The 14,106-nt window shown below is 43.1% G+C and overlaps 1 protein-coding gene across 1 annotated transcript in view; it reads left to right on the forward strand.

Annotated features, from left to right (window-relative positions):
* The window catches only part of scfd2 (sec1 family domain containing 2), a 92,360-nt gene that overhangs the window by 16,268 nt on the left and 61,986 nt on the right, over positions 1–14,106 (forward strand). Inside the window, exon 4 of the mRNA XM_038716508.1 lies at positions 732–907. Coding sequence (XP_038572436.1) covers positions 732–907 — 176 coding nt within the window. The remainder of the gene's footprint in view (positions 1–731; positions 908–14,106) is intronic.

Raw genomic sequence — 14,106 nt, forward strand, 5'->3', positions numbered from 1 at the left:
CTGAATCTTCGCAGGAGGGACGGGAGGGCAGGCAGAGGTTTTTAAAAAGTGTGAAGAGTCGAGTCTCTCTCTGCTGCCTCTGTAAATGTTGAGAGAAAATCTCTCATTTACACTTACTTGTCACAGACGAGAGGGGCTCTCTGGAGTTGTTCCTGCACCTCCGCTATATGCACACATGCTATAAGCACCCACTCAGTGATATTTAGTCACATACTGTGACTCATGTAAGCATGCCACTGAAAAAGCTTGACAGCAGCTCTCCACCTGAAGCATGCACATATGAAAAATATTGCTCCCTGACTGGCACAGCCACACTTGTGCACAGCTGTCACTTTCTCCCAGCCTGTGGAGTTTTTGCTCATTTAAGATAATATTATGGTCTGTTGTGGTGTCAGTCATTCCCCTCTGCCCTAAGCTGAGCGTATGATCGTTATTAAAATGGGTGTTATGCTTGGAAAAAGGTTGTCTATTTATTCTGTTTCCAGGCTCCACTCTTCCCATCAGCAGGAATAACTATGTGTGGGTATGTGTGTGTCCTCTGCAACCTTGTACATTATTTGTTGTTGTTTGTAACAGATGCCACACAAAAGACCATTAGGCTAACACTCAGAGTAAAGTTGTGGATTATATGTTATACTTTATGAAGTAAATTAAACAATGTTGATTGATGAATTTATGATAGCTCCAAATTTCTCCCCAGATAATAACAGCATCTTCTTCCCTCCTCTCAGGCCGCGTTACCCCCGAGCAGCTGTGCTCCTACACGCAGCTGTTTCGGAGCAGTTGGGGGGCGCTAGAGAGTCACTGCAGGGTGCTCCAGCTGGTCCTGGCCACGGCCCAGACACTCCGCCACCCCAGCCTACCCCGCTGGGATGCCTGCCTGGCCTTCGAGAGGCTGCTGCTGCAGGTCCGTACTCCTCTTACACAAACCTGTTAACCATATGCGTCAGTGGCGATGAAAACTAAAGTCTCCATTCCAAATGGGATATCCACCACTTCAAAAAATGTCACACCAGCCATGACAGAAACTTTTTTGAGCCTTTTAACAAAAAAGCAATATTTCAGATGCAAGCCATTCTCTTTTTTTAATGTTAAGGAATGTGGATCAAATAACTTCAAGAAAGCGCATGTTGTTTTTAAATTATATCCTAAAGAATGTTAAATGGATAGAATAAAGTAGAAAAACAGCACATTCACTAGCAATTTGCAATTCACTTGATAATCTTTGCCTTCGGGTAAATATTTTATTACTGATGCTCAGCAGGTAAGTGGGTGCTGGTGGTTTGCTAGATGGTGGCCAGAATGTTGTGTTAAACTGATGGGGACAGGAAAAAAATGCAGATTCCTCTCCTTCATAAACAAGGTCAGTTGTGTTTGTAGGGAAAACATTCGGATCCAGTAAACACTGCAAGAAATGCCAGATTTCCATCATGTTGTTTAGAGGCTTTTTAGGTCAGAGGAGGAAGAGGTCTAGTTTACGTAGGCGGACAGAGGCGGATGTACACGCGTATTTGACTGTGGAAAGGTCAGAGGGCACGTCTGATAGAGAGACAGAGACAGAGGGGAGAGTGTAAGAATAAATCAGAAGCCAGACCAGCCAGTCATCGCTTGTTCAATTTAGCTCTTTAGCAGTGATAAAGAGCTGAATGGCGCCATGCACTGTGAGGTAACTAATACTAAAGCCATTTCCTCATTCTTTTACGTTTTTACGCTATTTTCATTGAGTCTCTTTATATTCCTGAAGCTGTAAAGCAAGCATTAGGACAGCAAAGTATTTAGGAACTTATTAAACTAAATCACGGAAAAATAAAACAAGCTTGCAGCAGTGCCCCATGCCAAATTGGAATTTGAAAACAACCTCATAAACCTTGGTCCTCAGCTGGGGCTATCGTTGGTTTATTAACTAAAGGAAGAAGACTTTAGGGCTTATAGTTCCAGTCTCCATTTACTTCATGACTCCACTTTGATCCACTCTCCCATGGTTGTCTACTATACCTGGATAATTCAAAGTACAACTTTCGCACCGCTATTTTTTTGGTTTCGGTCTTATAACTGCTGGCTTTTAGGTGACTGTGTCCACAGGTGGAACTGGGTCTTGTTAAACTGACGATGACTACGGTACGTTAATAACAGACTGTTGTTGTATTTAGCATCATGAAAGTATATATAGCTCTGGGCCTGGGTTCAAAATTACATTCTTCAAGAATCAAATCTCACAATCAAGCCTTGAGCATACTGTGAGAGTCAGTGTTTGCAATCAAAACGGGCCTAAGTTTTATTGAGGTATTAAAGGAAATGAGTTGTGTGTCCTCTGTGCCCTCTCTGTTTATTTAATTTCCATGTGAGGGTTTTTGCTTTTGACTCAGCATGGACAGAGTTAATTACGTTATAAAATGGCGGCCTGAAATGCCTTTCAGGTCAGCCTGGCGGTTGGACTGTGTTTGCTCTGCCTGAGTGTGTGAGGGCTCCTGTGGGTACGACTGGGCAGAGCCGGACACTCCATCGCTGGTGGACAGTGTGAGTTCATTCAGGCCAACTCCTCCGTGGTGCACTGAGGCCTTGGAGTGGGCAGTAGCCGTACTGAGGCACAGGGCCATTGAGTTCGTGGCCTATCCTAGTACCTGCCTTCTCCAACAGTTATGCGCACACTTTCTGTATAAAATACTGTGTAATAGCTTCTTTGTGACCTATACTACTTTATCTGAGCAGCAGCTTAGTGTGGTCATGAGGTAATGCTTAAATATGCTGTAACACATAAAAAATAACTATGCTTTTGCAGTATTTCCAGTGGCAGCCTTTACTTGAAAGGTAATATACCTGTGAGGGTCTTCCAGCCGGGAGGTTAATATGATTGGGTCACCGATGTGGTTGTGGAGGTTGACATGTTAGTTGGACTTTCATATAAATGTGGTTAGTGTCATACTTACTATTTATACTGCCTAATATAGTACTTATATTTGTGTGAGATGGCCAGATATCTTCTTGGCCTGCACCTATACCCCCCGTGCTGCCCTGGGCCCTGGCTCTCTGGCATGTAACAGGGTTTTGGTCTGAATGGCTCAGATTGAGCAGGCTTGGTCCAGCTCCAGCCCGCAGTTACAGAATGTGTACGCTAGACAGGTTCAGTGCTGGAAAGGGGTGGTGCAGCCAAGGCAAAACTCAACAGACTCGCTCTTTCACCACTTCCCAGAACATCACAGGCACACTACCTTCCCATCAACAGCCCAGCCAGAGCTTTTACCCCACCAAACTAAACATGTATACTACTACTGTACGTCCCTCCCAGATAAAGCGCACTTGCTACAAGCTTGTATTGTCTCTGAGTGGGCTGTACAGCCTACTGTTGATCTGTCTGTCACATCGCTGGTAGTGATGACTGCACTGCAGTAGAGAGGAGCCAGCCTCTCTCACCCCGGCCTGTTGCTTTACTCTGCTGGGATTACTAGGGCATGCCTCTGCAAACATTCGAGCTTCAAGTTATCACTAGTCACAGCGCTGCTCATACAGAAAGCTGCACTAGGCTGTATTTCCCCGTCTCCCATGAGTCGCTCAAACTGCCTGGTCCTTATCTCTGTCTGCTGTATATTTCTGTTTTAGTCTCAGATACTGTATATAAAAGTTAAATCCAACTATGAACCCAAACTCCATGTTATTAATTTACACCACCAATTAGAGGTCTGGAACTAAGTACATTTACAAATACTATACTTTTTACTTTGAGGTACTTGTACTTTACTTGATTATTTAAATTTTCCACTTCACTACGGTTCAAAGGGAAAGATTGTGCTTTTCACTTCACTACCTTTATTTGATAAATTTAGTTACCAATGACATTGCAGATTCAGATTACTAGCACAAAATAAAATCAACAAATAAATGATGTATTATTATCGGTAAAGATAAGACTTTATTGATTTCTTGGACAAATTCACAAGCTACCTGGCAGTATATTTTGTAAAAAAAACAACATCATGGTGCTGCCAGCGTTGGTGTTCTCTCTGTATTTGGGACTTTTTGGATTGAGCATAGTTTGGTTCATGTTTTGAAATCTACTGGGATTGTGGTCTGACTGTCTTTGGGTCCCTTTTGGAGAATACACATCAGGTATGGTATAGCAGGTTTCCATTTCAGATCAAGCTCAAATTGTTGGACCTGTGGGGACCCCTCAACCTTCATCTACAAAGAACAATTCTTTGTAGATGTGGCCATTTTCAAAGAATTATATAATTCTTTGTAGATGACTCTCCATACGCACAGTTTATGCTGCTGTGTCATATTTAATTCAGGATTAGTCAGACTGATGTTTTTCTCTGTTGCTGTGTGTGTCCATGTATGTTGTTGTCAGTGAGTATATAGCCAGGTTGGAGCCTGGTGACCCGCATACTCCACTGACCCCCCCTGTACAGTGTCAGTGTGTGCATGACCCTTCACCTCTATCCTTTGGCCCCTTCTGGACATACACTGCCCTATAGATGATCCACCCTGCAGGTCTGTAGTATGTCAGTAGCCCGACAATAAATAACGTGCCATTTTCCTGTCATGTAAAGCCGTGCGAAGGCATGCCAATCCCCAGAATACTTAACATGCAGTTATATATGTAACATCTGGATTGTATCATTTCTTATGGCGACAGAAGAAAAAATGATGATATTGGTCCCAAGTAACTTTCATCTTATCTGAGCTGCATGCCACAGACAGACAGGAGGCTTTAAGCCTGTAATTGGCCTCTCCCCAGGGTATGAAGACTGTCCCCACATCCCAGACATTCCCCTTATTCTCCATCTCTGCTGTGCTGCCCCCACAGGGAAGGGGTGTTGCTGGAGATTGTAACAAAGGGGTGTGAATGACTCCGGGGCATTGCCCTGAGATGTCCAGTACAGACCTTCTACAGTTCCCCACTGTTTAACTGCCTCACATCTGGACTGACCTGGACTGACCGTCTTCCCATCTATCCACTTTCAGTACCGCATTCTCCCTCATCCAGCCCCCTCAACCCTGGAGCAACACAGATCCGCTCACATGAATTAGCCACAGGAGGTTCAGGATCAACTCTGTCTCTTGACAAAGTGGCCTCTCTGGCTCTCTCCAATCGTCCCCTTTCTCTAAACCTCCCTTTAAATATGTCTGTTTACCCTGTGTTTGTTCTCCAAACATAAGGCTAACAGTAACATACACACACATGTACAACATGAACTCCTATGCTCCTGCTAAAGTACATGCCAGTGTGTTTTGTAGCCTTCTAAAATTGGAGGAAAATACAGAGCTGGTAGAAAGTTGGGTTTATCTGAAGAGTGAGTTATTTACCTATCTCTTCCTTCCTGTGTTTAGTTGGAGAGGATTACAGTCAGAGAGAAGAGCAGTGATGGAGTTCACTCCCAGGAAGACCCAGGAATAGACCCTTCTCAAGCCCCCCCACACCCCCCACCCGCCTTAGCGCCAGTACCCTGAGACGGCTGTGTTTACATTGTTCTGCACAGCTCCGGCCTAATGTACTATCTGTTTAATAGGCAGAGAGAGGCCTGTTTATAGAGAGGGACCTTTTTAACAGAGGTGATGGGCTGGTAGGCCAGAGGGCAAGACCAACTCATCTCACTTCCTGTTGTCATTATATCTCTTGTCTCAGACAGATAGGTGCTTGGCTCACTCAGCTTTCTACATTACTTATCCCCAAACGCCTGGTCCAACCTGCTGGCTATGAATGCGCTCAATCTGTTTGCCCTGGTGAATCTAGGACTGCAAGAAGTTAAGTTGCCTCATATTAAACCTCAGCTCAATAATAATTTGCATGTGCTGGATTTTAAATGTACAACTAAGCATCTTTTTACTAAATCTATATCTCAGCCCACTGAACTGAAACTTTATAGGAATAGCTTCGGTGTTAATGGCTGCAGAATTATACAGCTACGGCTCTGTGAACAGTAAAGCTGAGGGAGAAAGATGGGCTCATAAGGGTTTAATACGCTAAACATTTTTTCTTTTATGTATAGCAAATGTTTTCTTTTGGCATTGTTCTGGATCGAGTCAGAGTTGCATTTGTGCATCTGCGGATATTTTTTGTCCTGGTCTCTATTGTTTACTGCGGCTGTTTAACTGTGGAGTCAAAACCCTTCACGTCAGAAGGATTTTTCATGTGGCCTGGAGTTTTTTTTTTCCCTCACGAATGTGTGTTTTGAGGCTTCTGCAGGATTCAAACTGAATGTTTTTCACCGCCTCTGCCAAAAGTTTTTCTCACACTTGCTTAGACCAAACTGGCAGAATGAAATGGTTGATCATCCCTACAAACTTTTGGTATTTCAGAACTCTGTTGTACTGAGCTACATTGTCATCTTGCAGTGTTTGGGTGAGGTGGTATGGGGAACATGATTAGAGGGGGCTCTTGGAGCTTCCACTAACACTCTCCATCCCTGGTGAATCAGGTCAGTGTGGTGTGCTGACTCGGCCTCCTGGCGTCAGACTTCATTTGAGCATGCTCCAACAAGACACCACAGACTGGGGAAAAAATCCCACAATGCCCAGCATTCACCCTTGGATTTTTAACAAGGAAGGCCGTAGAAAAAGATGACCATTAGGGAAGATGGCGGGGGTTGCGATAGACCCAACAATGACCCAGTGTCCGAGATGAAGCTGGCCAACGAACCACTTCATACCTTTATATTCCTCTGACTGGCACATGACCCCATCCTTCATTTTAACATTTCACTGCTCAATGTTTAGTGTTTATATTCCATTTTTTCCATCATGAACTCCATCTGAAACTACAGCAAGATGTGCTTCCAAGTAAGTGTGTGTGCGGCCATGCATGCATTCATGCATATGCATCCTTTAATGTGCTGATTCTGGTAACAGTGTCTCAACTTCCTGTTGTCACAAACAGGCTCTCTGTTCCCTGTAGAAAAGCTCCTCCTCAGGACAGATTAACTATCAGGTCATTTGTCACTACCTGCTGAGCACAGGCCGTGGAAGGTCACGGCCCACAGGACATGTGCCTTTGTGTTTGTATGTCTGATCTGAAATGGAGACAAAGAAACATTCCAGGACCTTTGAGTGTCTTCTTTAGATACAGATTGTGCCCTTAGAGACAGATTAAAGATTGCATTGTGATTGATCAGTTAAGGGTGAAGAGTATCTTCGTGATCAGTAACAAATGAGAAACTTTACCACTAGCCCTCGCAAAATTAGCATGTTTTTAACGCTGCAGATGGACACATGTCATTCCAGTCTCTGTATGCTTGGTTGTATGATGATGAATGCGCTGCCTTGTGAGCCAGTGGACAGTAATCTCTCAGAGCTTGCTTGGCTAGTTTCCTGCTGGCCTACACATTTGGGGAGACGGTAGATAAGTAGTGCCTCCTACTGCCAAGGACAGGCAAAGATTTGGATTCTAGTAAACAGAAATGAATGGGGTAAGGTAGGGTAAGTAGGAGTGACCCCCTCAGGTCGTGCAGAAAAGGTGGGACAAGGACTCCTCTTTGCTATAGTGTGTAATTGTACCCATCTGAAACCCCAGTCCGCACCTCCTTCTCTTCTCTACCCCCCACCCCTCTGTTCACTCATGCCCACCCTCCAGACCACCTTGTCGCCCCAGGGAGTCACCCAGAGGGAACAAGACTGACCGATCACTATGGTAACTAAGCAGTAAGGGTCAAACCGGGTCAATCAGAGACAGACTCTTGCCACCCTTGCTCTGCCATTAATTACCCATAGTTCCCTGGGGCAGTGCTCCACATGTAACCACATAGCTCAACAGGCTCGGTCCAAGTGGTGTGAGTCTATGATCAGGTTGAGCACACTATTTGTTTCATATGTGTATCTGTGACAGGGTCAGTGTTGTCTTTATTACCAGTTAAGTGAGTGTACCACCTCTGATAGTGTTTGGAAACTGCTGTGTCTAATGGATTTGTCATGTTAGCAATAATATCTCAAATATATCCTATGACCTGTGTGGTGTTACTGAGACCTTCTAAAGGAAAGCTTTATTTGATTAAATGTTTGAAAAGTTCATGGAGGAGCAATCTAAGCCAAGTCCAGCGGCATCTCAGTGTATGATTTGAGCCAGAGCGTACAGACCCCAGTCCGCTCTAACTTTAAGTGTTTCATGTTTATAGGTTGTGACAACATTAGCTATATCTGGTTTTGAGCTCAGCTTTCAACTTGAGCTGGTATTTGCATTTGTTAGGGGCTGTGTGGATGGGGGAAAAAAAACTTTTTTTATGTTTGGCAAGGTTGCCTTTTGTTGTTCTTGGAATCATGTTGTATGAGCTAGAAATGAAACTCATCTGTGGAGGGATTTTTAGTGGGCGCACTACTCCAGTCCCCTCGTAACTTGATTGACATCAGGGTGCAGAGAATAGGGAGATGGCTTTCTGCAGGAGTCTGTATGTAGTTAAGTATCCTTCTGTCATCTTTTTGCTCCATATTATTAGTATTTTCTGTTTTGGTTTGCTTGCAAGAAAGTGTCTATCTCCTCCCCTGACCCATTTATCTTTCATTACTAATATGATTTGTTTCGTGTTGATTCATAATGTGTCTCATTATATCTGTGAAGTCTTTATTTGGGGCAGAAGAGTGTATCTGGTACAGCAGTGCAAAGAACTGTAGCCACATGCTGAGACCTCCTTTAAGAGACGGCGCGGCCAGAGCGGCCAGTATGGATGTGTACGCATTGACAAAATATTTGTAAATGGATTTGTCAAAAATGCCTCAGAACAGTTGCCAAAATACTGAATATGTTTAGTGCAATTATGATCAATAGAGACCGATTGGCCACATGTTTGCTTGATACAGCACACAGAAAGATGTATTTTTCTAATGAGCTTCACATGATATAAATACATTGAATGTGCTGACATAACTAGAACACGTGGACTATTGTACAACAGCGCATTTTCGATAGGCCTACAGAGTTTTGTTGAAAAGTTTCCACTGCCTGTCATGCTGTATACCAGTTGAAGCCAAAACTAAGCTGTTCCAGCCTTCCACGCTGCATTTTGTCCAATTGGAAAACTTGATTTGAAAACATATGAGGGAAAACCTCACTAATTCCTGTGTTTTCCCGCCCTAACTTTCATCTGGAGTGAACTCACATGCCCTACTTTTCTCCTTCTATTGTTCTAAGCTTGGTGTACTTGGAGACACATGTGGGCCTGTTTGTCCCGCTGCTGTTTTCATGGAAATGAGAAAAGGAATGAAAGTAACCCAAAACGAGCACCGACGCTGAACTGCTAATTACGAGGGGTAGAGGGGCTGGACCCGCCATCTGCCCCCCTCACTCCCTCCACCCAACCTCTTGCTCCTTAACTCTCCATCTTCTCCACCTCACTTTTTTTTGTTTCTTCTGTTCTGAGTTTCTTAATGCTGTGTGTTCTTTCTTTCATGTCTGCAGTTTTGATGTGTCTGTGTTGTGATCTAAACATCACAGCAGAGATATCTGCTCTTCTCCTCTCATAACTCCAGGCACAACAGGCACTATTGACAGCGACGAGGTTTATGGCCTTTTACGTGCTTTGTATTGTGTGTGTGAGAGGCATAATAAATTGTACCGGGTATAATTTGATGAATGTGTGTTCACTTTTGGTGGTCATGTTTGTGTTGAAATCGTCATAAGCTTTCAACAAATTTTCAGCTGCTTATTGTGGTTATTAGGAGTTCATTGTAGAGAAAAGGACTGACTCAAATGACACATTAAACACATACTGCACATCTGGCTGTGAGGATCACAAGTTCAGATGTCCTCATTCACACTGCACTAACCACTACTCCACATCCTGTCTAAAACACAACAATACAGAGGTTAAACTGCAGAATAAATTTTTATTTTTGCAAGTTTGCAGTCTGCAGTTGGCTGACTCTGCTCATACTTTGTTTCTTTTAATAGACAACACCTTGGACAAACCCTTAAACGCATTTGTTCAAATATCTCATATGTTACAAAATAAAGCAATTTTATACATGACTTATGATAATAAACACAAATTCCTTAAACCACACTGTGTTAACAGTTAGACACACCCAACTAAATCTAATGTTGTCCAATACAGAAGCCCTAGTACATTTTACATTTATAAAGCTCATCATTTGTTGAGACCGTGTCGAAGAGGTGCTGACTCAGCTCTGTGGTCATTTTGGAGGCTGTAGTGCATGGTGATGTTAAATTATATTGAAAGTTGTTTGCTGTATTTTACAGTAATGTCTGTAAAGGCAGCCAAACACCTATTGTAGTGTAGACTTTTTGCTCATCATGTCATATGCTTTAATCATTACTTTTCATTTAACTACAGTATGATTTGAAACAAAAAACATTTCACACATTTTTGTTAAAATTTTAACTTCTTTTTAAATTTCTCTCTCCCTCTTTACAAATTCATCAGAATGATCAGGATGACGGCTTCTAAGATGGGTAATTAAATTTGTAGTGGTCAAACGTGTCTGTAGTACAATAGTTCCAGACACTTTGAAAACCTCCACGGCGCAGACATTACTTGCATTGTGTGCAAATAATTGAAGTGTCATTTATCAGCCTGTCACATCGGCAGATACCGAAATTTCATTTTAAAGTAACTACTTGTAAAGTAACTGGTCACTATGGCTGCTAAATGTAGTTGACTAAAAGTGCATTATTTCCCTCTGCTATTTAGTGGGGAAGAAGCCTAAAGTGTCCAGAAATTGGACACGTCAAAGTACGTAAAAAAAAACTGTACTTGAGTAAATGTATTGATTTCCACCACTTTCAGTGTGAGACTACTCCAAACTAGTGTATACAGTAGTTCTAGGGAAATTACCTTGAGTCTTAAACACCCAGTGGTCAATGAAATGGGAAAATGAATGGGTAATCTTAGCTAAGTGGTATACTTTGGATACTTGAGCACTGACACCATCAAGCACGCAGGGACAATTCTCATGCTCTACGTGGTGTTTGGAGAGGCGGTGCCGCTTTGCCAGTTTGATGTGTTTAGACCTTGTTTAGCAGCTAGGCTCTGCGCTGCATCACAGAAGACAGACAGACAAGTCATTAGTGATGTGTTTACCATCTGTTCAGGAAGGACAGGCATGATGGGAGAGGATGAGGAAGGGAGACATTTTCACGGTGTACGAAGGCTGTGGGGGGGGGGGGTCGCGTCTGAGGATTTACTACCAGACATCAACCATTATTTATCAGAGAGGCCAGTCAAACATCGGTTTACCCTCTGTGGCACATTGTCATCCTTAACTCGGAAGACAGTGTCAATGATGCTGTGTTCTTTATATTACAAGACCCACCTGGGTTATGGATCCCAAAGGTGACAGGGAGATAATCACACTGGAAACAGCTGCCAACATTTAGAAACACCACTGCTGACTGAAAATGTAACACCCAAATACAATTTTACCACCTCACATAAGGCAGCTAACCGTCAGAAAGTGCGAGAAACATCCTCAAGCTGCTGCCTTCAGTTGTTGAGGGAGGATGCTTTATGTGTGAGGGAGAACACAGTTTGTGTCCCAAGACTTCTGGGAAGTGAAGGTCATCCATTAAACCCAGGGGAGATAAGGTAAGTATTGAAGCGGGACATAATAGGGTAGAGAAATGGAGTTTGCTCTAGCCTGAGTTTGGTGTAGCAATCCATCCATGCCTCCACTCCTTCTCCAACACTATCTCAGCCCCCAGCCACACTAGACTTTCTCGCAAAACCTCAGTAGAGCCGTTATTTGATTTGATTTGTGTTATCATACTTGTGAGTTCTAGCAGTTTTGACTTTGTCAAATATATAAGTTATGATTTCTCAAAGTTATGATACTCTTGGGGAAGTTTTTATCACGTCAGAAAAGTTAGAGAGTCTGTGTGATTTGGCCAGAGCAGTGTTACGCTTTTCACAAGCAAGGGAATGAGAAGAAGAAAGACTGATGCACTGGGGAATGGGTTAAAATCTGGGAAAAATGGAGAGAATGATAAGAGAATATTTAGTCCTAGTCAAAGTAATTTTAAAAAAAGAGGTGTTTGGCTGTATTCATGGCTGGGGCTTGTCTCGTTGCCCCTCCTGGTAGTGTTTTTAGCTGAGCTGTGGGCTTAAGGCTCTGGGAATGTTTGTGCAGTAGAAACCCCGGGTGATGTTATTTGTATTGTTCTATTTCAGCCTATGTGTCAAAACAGTGTCAGCAGACCAGGACCGTGTTTTGTTTTCACACACACACACACACACACACACACACACACACACACACACACACACACACACACACACACACACACACACACACACACACCATAAAGAAAAATGCACCAATCGCTCGGTCTATACTCTGACCCCAACTCCTAACTCTCCTTCTGCCCCGTATTTGTTTACATGTATTGGTTGTTGCTCCTTTCATGAAATGCGGATCAAATTAATTGCCATAAAGAGATCCCAGTGTTATAACAGATGGAATTCATGCGTGGCAGTGGGTGTCAGCATGCAGACATGGAGTCTGCAGAAGGATTGCTGTATGTCTGTGCTCTCTTTGATTCTAGCCTGCGTGTTGTGTCCGTCCCTCCGCATGACACTTACACAGTAAACACAAGCATAACACATATACCTTCTGGTGCGGGCGTGCGTGCGGGCGTGCCAGTCCGACTGTGTTATTCGTGTTTTGGTGGGGGCAATCGTGGTTTCATACAAGGTGCGTTAGCGGTGGCACGATGGTATGTATATGTGACAGAGGACTGCTGTGTGTGCAGAATGCCACCCCGTCTCAGGTCTTGGGTTACTCACAGTGGGAGCATTTTCTTCACGGCCCACCGCTCTGATACACTGAGGGAGCAAGTCACTGTGTTAAAATAGTATTTTTAATCTTACAGCAAAGGCTTTCTCTCTGAGCATTTGTGAGGAAAACTTTCGATAAGGCTCAGGGCTCATCTGTGATAAGCCAAACAATTTGAAATTACAGAAGAAAGTGAATTGTTATTATCTCCTCTACACTTTTATTTTGAAAGTTTCCTCCCCCTGCTGCAACTACAGCTTGCTTTGACTGCTATTTCTATTTTTTTGTGTGTGAAAAGGAGTTTCCAGTTAAAAACACATGAGAGAATATGCCTGTAACTGTTTATTACGCTGTCTACCCAATAATGTCCTGAGTTTATTGTGCACAGGCATTTATATGTGTGTGTGTGTGTGTGTGTGTGTGTGTGTGTGTGTGTGTGTGTGTGTGTGTGTGTGTGTGTGTGTGTACTACATGTCCTTTTGTAATCCTTTTTGCATGTCTGTTGACATACCTCTCGTGTGAGCCAGACTAAATAATCGTGTTGATCATATTGACTAGTAAATAGAAGTCTGACTCAAAACATAAGTAATTTAGCACACTCACACTACCACCCCTGCACCGATAAGATCTCTCAGTGGAGGTCTTACTATGTTTAGTTCCCATCATCCCAAACTTCATTCCCATTTTCCCTCTCCCCATATTTTAACTTTTTTCTTCTTGTTTGTCCTTTTTTTTTTTTTTTTTTTTTTTTGGGTGTGTGTTTGTTTATGAAATGTTAGTTACACTGTTCCGGTACTTTCTTATTTTGAGCATAATTCATAATCACATCCACCCAGGTGTGTGTATGCATTTGAAGGGAAATGGAGGGAGATTAGTTGTTTTCCATTTCCTGTGTCTGTAATGAGTGCTCTATAAATGTTTAGGGAAGAACAGCCGTATGTAGGCGTGTTTGTCAGTGTCTATGATAGAGATACGCACAGGTTGGCGGGACAGTCCAGATTATGATGTAGACCGTATTTACACAAAAACACACACACAAATACTCTCACGTCCACATCTAAATACACAGCAACCCCCGCTAAGGCACCCCTTTTTCTTTAAAACAGATGTGCACATTAGCTCTTTTTCATTTACCCATAAATACAGTTACTTCTTTGACCTCGGTGTTAATGCGGGGCTCAGAAAAGATGCCCTGCCTCTCCCCCCATATGTAGCGCACTCACCGATGCACACATAGCCCTCCTCCTTTGAGAGACAGAGAGCGAACCAGCTGTAGCTCAGAGTAATGACTCACATCACAGCACGCTAGTCAGTGACACAGCTCTCGGGCTATTCATGATGAATTCCATGTTTTATTCAAACTTCACCGCAGAAACCCATGACAGAGCTCTG

Source organism: Micropterus salmoides, unplaced genomic scaffold (assembly GCF_014851395.1).
Source record: "Micropterus salmoides isolate LMB-PRFRI ecotype aquatic unplaced genomic scaffold, ASM1485139v1 Ms_hic_scaffold_13, whole genome shotgun sequence".
NCBI lineage: Eukaryota > Metazoa > Chordata > Actinopteri > Centrarchiformes > Centrarchidae > Micropterus > Micropterus salmoides.